Source organism: Fusarium coffeatum (genome assembly GCF_003316985.1).
Source record: "Fusarium coffeatum strain FIESC_28 chromosome Unknown BRIP53273_contig_125, whole genome shotgun sequence".
Lineage (NCBI taxonomy): Eukaryota > Fungi > Ascomycota > Sordariomycetes > Hypocreales > Nectriaceae > Fusarium > Fusarium coffeatum.
Window position 1 is genome coordinate 86090 of NW_022157918.1, and position 9119 is coordinate 95208.

The window sequence follows — 9119 nt, forward strand, 5'->3', positions numbered from 1 at the left end:
GACTGACACCTTTGATCGTAGTCTGCACCATCGTCTTGATGTACGATATCATTGACTTGGATCCGGGCGCTGATTGTCCGAGGGCCCCACTGAGCGATGCTCGTTGTTCTGTCGGCAAGACTCGTCGTTGCCCAGGCAACGCCACAGCTTTGGACCCGATCACCCTGCCAGATTTATACGAATCAAGCTTACGGCACAGGATTTCAGAACATTTCTCTCTACATTCAAGGCAGCGCTAGTCGAGCCCTTTGTGACTACCTCTAACCACCAATATGCGGTGGCACTGTGTAAGGCGGAAACAGATCCTGCACTTTGAGATGAGGGTCATATTCACATCGACACTTTCACCATCAATTGATCTTTCAACTTCGAGTCCTCAACCTTCAACGTCATCCTAAGGACGGATCGCTCGCCCCGTTGTCTCATTCACGTAGACACTGACCCGACTGGGAACAGAGTTTTGCATCGTAGCTTTCTGTCGGACAATTAAGTTGCACATCACGACCTTTTGGTCCGTATGGCCTCACGTGTCTCACAATGGTTTTCTTCATTCCGGCGGTACCTCCGGCGTTTCAGGAATACTGTTGAGCTGACCGTGCCAAGCATTGTAGCCCGCCCTGGCTGCATCTTGTCACCTGGGTTGCCGGGGAGTCCCAACGATCTTGTTCTGAATGTAACAACTGGCCGACCCTTCTCTTGCGACATCTCAATCGCTTGTCTACTTTGCCAGTCGGTGAAATAGTCGTGCCCCGCCTAAACCAAGGACTCATTACCAAATGAAAAGTTCGACATCGTCGGCTTGTTCAGATTGGCCTCTACATTGCGGGGATCAAACCAGACAATATGACGACCAAGACATCATACAGTCCGGAGACCTGTGAAGAGACATCTTCCGCTATTCCGCTCTATAGAGACCTTCTTTTCACCTTGCAATTACCTAGTGCTAAGTTGCTTTATCTATAGCAAATATTATAGGGGGTTGAATAAAGGGATTCTCGGTGCCGTCTCCTACCCCTGTGTACTGTACCACGGTCTTTCCAGAATCGGTCGTCAAAGATAGACACATTCGTTGATGCGAAATGTGTTGAGTTTAACTAAAGTGTTGTTTTATCAAGTACGCATGGCGGGTTATCTTATCACCAGATGTGTCACAAGCAAACCCTGAGTAGAACTGCACGATTTGATAACTGATCTCGAAAAGCTCAAGTAGATCTGTCGTTCTGAGTGTCAATTCAATTCGTTTGGTCAGCTTGATTTTCCCAACCCGGTCGAGGCTGGCCTGGAAGCTGAGTCAAACAGCCTTGTACAAGAATCGCCGCGACCAGCCACCTTTGACATCGATACTTCCGACGCATTTTGTATTGCATTCAAGTAACTGATGCTCCCCAAGCTGGATCAATCGTATGCGCTCTCTTGTGTGTCAGATCGGGGAACTCTATTCAGCCTTTTTGCGATGACTTTGTCAATTGGCGACAACACTCGCCGCAACCTTTGGAAATGCAAAAGATCCTCCAACACTTTTGGACAAAACATGTTGATACGTACTGCAGAGTCTCTGTCAATTGAGGTGCGACTCGAGGCTAATTTACCTCCGGTTCCAGTACTGTTCTGTCGTAGCATGAAATGCTGTACGGCAGCAGACTATCGTCATGTCGAAGTGATTGAAATGCGACAGACGAAAAAGTCAAGAGTGAAGCGACTGGTCGCGCATGTCACCCATCAGTAAATGCGACACTGTTGCTCGAATCAGACAGTTAACTGGAAACTGATTCGGAACAAATAATGATATGTGTCAATTTTATCTCCAAGTAACTATCCTTTACAACACAGGCCATCGCATCACGAGCCACCTTTAAAAATCTTGTCAAAGTCAAACTCGGTCCAATACATCTTCGGTTTCAATCCTCCCAACTTCCATTTCCCTCCAATCCGGATATAAGTATGCTGCATCAAAGCATGACAGTGACCTTTGGCCTCAACAATCTTTTTATCGGGAGCGGTGTATCGCTGATGAGCAGCGCGGAGTTGATGACTTCCCACGATGCAGTCTTCCGAGATGGTCTCATACTTGGACGCTCCGATGAAATGCTGCGAGTCGACAAGAGGGTCACCGACGAAGCCTTTGTCTGAAACCATGGCGACGAAATCTTGGGCTGGCATGGCGTCCCACTTTTGACCGGTCACTTCGGTGTAATCGACCTTCGAATCAATTCAGTAGCTACAGTGCTGTCATTTGTTGAGAGGTGGCACTTACAGTAAGCTCTGGAGCCAAGATGCTTCCCAATCTCGCCCAGTCCTATACACAGTGTTATCCATGTCAATTTGCCGAAAAGACAACGGGCGCATACCTTTGTATCCAAGCTCTCTGCCCAGTCAAACGTTATAGCCGCAAGTTGCAGTGCATCTGAACCCGACAATTGTGTCAATTGATTGAAGCATCACTCCGTTCTCATGTGTCCGCTTACCTGCGGGATCCACTTTTTGGGCAGGCATGATGTTGTCGCACAAGGTCCTTTGCTTTCTCAATTCGACAGGAGGTTCTCAAAATAATTGGAACGCCGAGACTGAGAGATGAGAGGGAGAATTGAGATTGACTGTCAAATTTCAATTGAACTTCCTCTTTTTGTTCACCGGAACAGTCTACGGAATTTCCGCGACCGGCGATGTCGGTAAATCCACCGCGGTTCTGTTTCAGTATGATAAGAGATAAGCCGATACGAGATAAGCGATAGCAGGTCGACGATAAGATGATCGATTAGATAAGATAAGATGATAGATAAGACAGCCACGAACGGAGGAGTGGCTGTGGTGCCTCGAATGAAAATGAACGTCACGGTGGAAAAAGTTTGCATCCAGAGCAAGCGCATTTCACTGATCCCCACGAATTGAGAACTTCTTAGCGGGATATATACGGTGTGTTCCGATTAGTTCTGAGTATGGCTTAGAATTGTCCATTTCCTATCGCACGATAGCGATTGCTTCTCTTCAATCGCATCACGCTCAATAGCATTACCCTGTACTGACCAAAATTTCATCGCGCTCGTGCGATGAGACAGCGCTACCTACAACTTCGATTCCTTTCAATTGAAGCGATGATTGGGTCGGAGACAAACAGCGTCATGTTGCTTGTTGGAAGCCGCAATGGCGCAAGTCTTGACTCTCATTCTGGGAGTCAACTCACCCCGACACTGTTCTCATCTAGATGACTTTGCCTCTGGTGCTATTCATGCATGCAAGCGCGATTGCTACTTCTATCTCGGGTACGATGTCATCTTCTCTCAATCGTCGTGCATTATGTTTTGTACCTCGTATACGAATTGGGTAATATCGGAGGGACATCTGCCGGCACGAGCATACACCGGTGCAGCGCCCCAGAAGAACAAACTCGCAGTCATTTGGTCGCAAACGCCAAGTCTCTGGGGTATAAGTCTGGATCAAAAAGGTCGATCCGTTTGACAATCGCAATACTGATTCGGACGAAATGCAATACGTCCAGCGCATTGATTGGAACGGCAATCGTAATGGCAAGGTTCCCCGCATGTCTGTACCTGGCTCAGTGATCCGCGACAACATGCGTCTTCAATGACCAGATGACCTTGACTTAACCGGCATATCCTAAATGGGATCCGTACCTGAACGGGAAATGGAGAGGCAATCCGCAGGCGCTCGAATAGGGTCTTGTCTCTTTGGATGTGATGTCGTATCGTGTCAGTCGAGACTTATACGAACGCAAGGGATTGTCAGAATGCAACTCTACAAGAAATCATCTCATCATTGAATGGGACTTTTGGAATGCCCTTCTTGCAGACGGGCGACCATATAATACAGCCTCTATATTTTGCTCTATACCATTTGGACACGGCCTCACTGTCTCACTTCAATCCAAGACGAGCAACTGGCAGCAGACAAAATGGTCAAAGCCAACATCTGGGCCATAACCCAAGGCCTGGTATTCCTCAGCACATTCCTCACCACCTCTTTTGTCAAAGCAGACAACCCCATTGTTCAAACCCTCTACACCGCAGACCCAGCCCCCGTCGTGCACAACGGCCGCGTCTACCTCTTCACAGGCCACGACGAAGATGGCTCCACCACCTTCAACATGCTAGACTGGCGACTCTTTTCGTCAGACGACATGGTCAACTGGCAACACCATGGAGTTCCAATGAGTCTGCAGACATTTTCGTGGGCGCGCGATAGAGCTTGGGCCGGTCAAGTCGTCGCTCGAAATGGAAAGTTTTACTTTTATGTGCCTGTTAGTATGAAGAGCAATGGACGTATGGCTATTGGTGTTGGTGTGAGTGATAAGATTGAGGGGCCGTATCGGGATGCGCTGGGTAAACCTCTTGTTGAGAACAATGAGATTGATCCCACTGTCTTCATTGACGACAATGGCCAGGCTTATCTGTACTGGGGAAATCCTGGTTTGTGGTACATCAAACTCAACCAGGATATGATCTCTTACAGTGGTGCCGTCACTAAAGTTGAGCTCACCACTGCTGGGTTTGGTTCTCGTCCCAACAATCCTGATCGCAAGACCAACTATGAGGAAGGACCATGGCTGTACAAGCGCAATGGAATGTACTACATGATCTACGCAGCGAATTGCTGTTCTGAAGATATCCGTTACTCAACTGGTCCTACTGCGACTGGACCATGGACATACCGCGGCGTGGTAATGGCGAAAGAGGGAAGAAGCTTCACCAACCATCCCGCCATTATTGATTACGAGAACAAGTCCTACTTCTTTTATCACAATGGTGCTCTTCCTGGTGGAAGTGGTTACACGCGTTCTGTCGCCGTGGAAAGTTTCACCTACAACTCCAACGGATTAATTCCTCAAATGAAGATGACCACACCTGGTGTCGCACAAGTCAGGCCCCTCGATCCATACAAGCGTCAAGAAGCAGAGACCATCGCATGGACAAACGGCGTCAAGACCGAAACGTGCAGCGAAGGCGGTCTGAATGTTGCATTCATCAACAACGGAGATTACATCAAAGTCAAGGGAGTCGCTTTCGGTAACGGTGCCAAGAGCTTCAGTGCCCGCGTTGCTTCTGCGAATAGTCGGGGCGGAAAGATCGAGTTGAGGTTGGGAAGCGAGGCTGGTAAGGTTGTTGGTACTTGCACGGTGCCTTCGACTGGGGGTTGGCAGAGTTGGAGAACGGTTGAGTGTCCTGTTAGTGGTGCTACTGGGACGAGTGATTTATTCTTGAAGTTTACTGGGGAGGGGTCTGATTATTTGTTTAACTTCAACTGGTGGCAGTTTAAGTGAGGATGCTCAGGAAGCCAATTCTGACAGTCCTACTGGAATTCTTGGTTGAGGACTAGATGGACCTAGGCTTTATCTCGAGTATGCTCAGTTAAGTATCTGCGATCTAACGGCGGGACTTGTGAAAAAGTCCGCAACGAGCATTTGACAAAGTCACTCCCGAATAGTGTCATTAAAAGTGACTTTGTCAAATACGTCTTGCAGCCATCTTCACAAGTCCCGCCGTTGACCTTCATAGCGGACATAAAGTCTTAAAGTACACTGTAATGTCATTCACTTTCGATCAATGAATATGTTATCTTCTCTTTCTGCACCAAGTAAAAAAGTCCTCACCACCGTTGTCTTCATAATGTGGTTGTGCACAGAGATAGCATGTCATCGCGTTTACAAGTTAAAGAATAAATGCTGCAGTAAATGCAGACCTAATTGCTATGTTAAGGCCAAGGACACAAATGACAAGAGGTTAAGAGTCAGAGAACTGGTTAAGTTTGATGATGGCGTTGAGGTCTGGGGTCCAAGAGCTAGCAGTCAAGTTCTTGTCTGTACATGTTCATTGTATTGATTTGAACTGTAAGACCGGAAGACTGACCTTTAAAAAGCTCAAATAGAAGTGAAACTGAAATGATGAATTGAACAGCTTTACGCACAAAGGGTTAAGTACCTAGAAGCTGTCATTTGATCACAGATCGGGTACGATACAGTCTGCACATAATTTCAATTCTTCATTCACTTACTTCTCGATCTCACAAACTATATACAATCTGAAAGGCGTCGTCCCAATCTACCTGTTATCAAACCTCTCAACCTTGACAGAACCACCAAGCTTCTTCGTCGCAAAATTATGAATACTCCACCTATTGCCAGGGAAGAACTCCCAATAAGTACCCAAAGTCATACGACTTCCCAAACTAGTCCAATTGTTTCCATCAGTACTGTAGCTAAACGTCGCACTACCAGCCTGTCCAGGACGAATATCGGCATTAGCACGAAGATACACCTTGCGGAAAGAAACATTGTCTCTGCGACCAGCCACGCTGCCGGTGGACTTGGTGCTCCAGTCTTTGTTCATGCTGACGCCTTGAACCATGACGATGTTGAAGCTGTTGCCTTCGCGCTCGACGCCAATCCAGGCTGATTGATCGCGTAGGACTCCAAGACCGGTGCGGTCGCCGTCGGCCATTTGGGAAAAGTCGATGACGGCTGTCGCTTGGCCTTGAGGACCGCGGATGCGGTGGGTGAGTGTGTTGCGAGCTTGGTAGAGATCTTTGGTGACGGTGACGGTGCGGAGGGTGAGACCGTTGTTTACGGTGAAGCCGTTGGTGTCGGGGTTGTGGTTCCATTCCCAGTCAGGTCGGAGCTTGGAACCAGGGAAGTTGTCTGTGCCAATTGGACTAGCGACATCGCGACGAGGAAGAGGGTAATCGTAGTCGCCCCAAGCGCCGTTGACCGTAGTGATCTGGGGGAAACCGTCACTCTTCCAAGTAATTGGTGCAAGAACAGGGCATCGTCCTCCAGGATACATGTCCGAGAAACCCATGTAGTACCAATCACCCTTCTGAGTCTGAACCAAACTTCCCTGGTGAGGAGATCCAGCCTTGGGTACGTTGGACAGTCGGAGTCTGTCAGCAATGATGCGGTTGTCGTACGGTCCCCAGGGCCCATTGGTGGACTTGGCAATGTACTGACCATCCGGAGGACGAGTCAAGAAGATGTACCAGTTTCCATTGCGCTGGTAGAAGCGCGCTCCTTCGAGCGTCAGAGGAGGTCTAAGCACAACCTGCTCCTTGACTTCACGGGTCATATCCTTACTAAGCTGCGCAACATGAATATCATCACGTCCATACGCAACATAAGGAGTATCCGTCTCATCAAAGTGCAAACCAGCATCATAATAACACTTGTTGATCTCGCCACCCTTTGTCCAAGGCCCCATGGGGTTCGAAGCGCTGTAAACATACGTCTTGGCAAAGCCACTGATACAAGCGACAAAGTAAAACTTCTTATCGCTTTCTCTGTATCTCAGCGACGAAGCCCAAATGCCCTTGACGTAGGCGCGTCCTCCGTTCTGAAGACTGTAGTTGGGAGACCAGTCGAGAACGGGGACGGAGTGGCCTATGTGCTCCCAATTGACGAGATCGTAGGAGCGTAGGACGGGAGCGCCGGGGGAGTAGTGGAATGTTGAGGCGGTCATGTAGAAGGCGTCGCCTGCGCGGGTGACTTCATTGTCGGGAAGATCTTCCCAGACGACGGGATTTGTGAATTTCTGGGCGGTTGTTGCTGCCAGGAAGGAGAGGAGGCCAAAGATGGCGCTCTTCTTGAAGCCCATCATCTTGAAGAGAGCAATGGTTGGCCTTGGAAGAGTCAAAGACTGGCCACCGACTATGGCATTGTGTCTTATAGGAGAGTTGCCATTCCCGTCAAATTACATCATTGGTGGACTTGGAATGAATATGATGTTCTGAACATACAAATGTTGACTCTCATTCGAACGGCAATAGCTGTCCATTTCTGGCTGTTCTCTTCTGTTGACTGCCTCCGATTGGAGGAAAAACGAAAATTGAATGAGATGATCAATGCGGGGTACCCTGTAGAGTTCATCAATTATATTCTCCAACTGCCGGTCTGGACAATGTACCCAGTGGTAGAAGTCTGGATGAATCTTGAAATGCGGAGTGTCGCTCGGCTAAAAGGCGATCGTTACATTTTGTCTTGCGCTTTGACCTTCTCTAGCCACCTCCATTCAATGGTTTGGGAGGTCATTCATCACCACCAATAATCATCGATTCCAAGTCATGTCACATGGCTTGTACTGAAGAAAGAAAATCGCCACTTCTGAGACGACACTCTACGACCGACATGCAATTGTTTGTCAGGAACAGTCTAACGATGTTAGAGACTCGGACCATTTGAGCAAATTCCTATTGGACCGCCTAACGTTGAGCATCCGCTGACTCCACAGCAGATGTACCCCAAGCGAGCAAGGGTCCCAATTACACCAATAGACTCGACGTCTGGACGCGAAAGCGGAGCGAGCGAAATTGACCAATTTCGGTTGATTAGACTAGAACATGGGTTACGTTCCTGACCACAGCGCTGGTCTACACTTGTTGGAGACGATGTCGAGGAAAATGTTAAGAGAAGAAAGAAAAGAAAAGATAACCAGTTGCACACAAAGAGACGATGCAAAAAGCAAAACAAAAAAAAGAGTGTTTTTAGACGCATCATCAGACTCCATTATACTTCGTCATAACTCTTTACGCTTATGACAGAATGTGAGGGTATCTCGTATCATACAGGCTATCAGCATGTCGACAAGATTTAATCTATTTCATCGAAACGGCACTTATGAGTGCATAAGTGCCGCGGAAATGGTCCATGACTTACAACCATTACTACGTATAGGATAGTGGCAAAGCTTCGAGGACAAAATGTCAAATAGTAGGAAAAAGAAGACTCGAACAATAAAATGACGAGATCACTACTTTATCGTCTATTTTTCCTGAGGGTACGTTGTCCAGAGTTTCTTTTTGGGTGAAAGCTGTATGAGGTGAAATCGCAGGGAATACCGGCCGAGAGGCTCATGGAAATTCCAGTTCCAGTGAATGTGGGAGTTGCCATGATAACAATGTTGACTTAAATGGGGCAGTGTTCGGATACGACCAGCATACCGCTGTAACGCATAGCTCTTTGTGCGAAGCTACAAAGCTACATGGGATGATGACTCTTGGTTGTAGTTTTAGAAATTCAAGTGCTAATTCCCTCCTAAGGATTTAGATTGTGAAACTCAACACAGCTCAGAAAAGTTACTGTAAGAATGTCTTTGCTGTTGTCATTTCAGTGTGATTAA

The 9119-nt window shown here is 47.7% G+C and overlaps 3 protein-coding genes across 3 annotated transcripts; 1 reads left to right on the plus strand and 2 right to left on the minus strand.

Moving 5' to 3' along the window:
• Window positions 1–1839: 1839 nt before the first annotated feature.
• FIESC28_05806 (uncharacterized protein) lies at window positions 1840–2493 on the minus strand (the record flags this gene model as incomplete). Its single annotated transcript, XM_031159951.1, has 4 exons — window positions 1840–2199; window positions 2255–2296; window positions 2349–2404; window positions 2466–2493. 4 exons carry the CDS (start codon window positions 2491–2493, stop codon window positions 1840–1842), a joined length of 486 nt encoding a protein of 161 aa, XP_031015953.1.
• Window positions 2494–3910: 1417 nt separating this feature from the next.
• On the plus strand, window positions 3911–5275 carry FIESC28_05807 (uncharacterized protein; the record flags this gene model as incomplete). Its single annotated transcript, XM_031159952.1, has 1 exon — window positions 3911–5275. The coding sequence occupies one exon, from the start codon at window positions 3911–3913 to the stop codon at window positions 5273–5275; it is 1365 nt and encodes a 454-aa protein (XP_031015954.1).
• Window positions 5276–6053: 778 nt separating this feature from the next.
• FIESC28_05808 (uncharacterized protein) lies at window positions 6054–7601 on the minus strand (the record flags this gene model as incomplete). The annotated part of the gene is made up of 1 exon (XM_031159953.1): window positions 6054–7601. One exon carries the CDS (start codon window positions 7599–7601, stop codon window positions 6054–6056), a length of 1548 nt encoding a protein of 515 aa, XP_031015955.1.
• Window positions 7602–9119: the final 1518 nt, after the last annotated feature.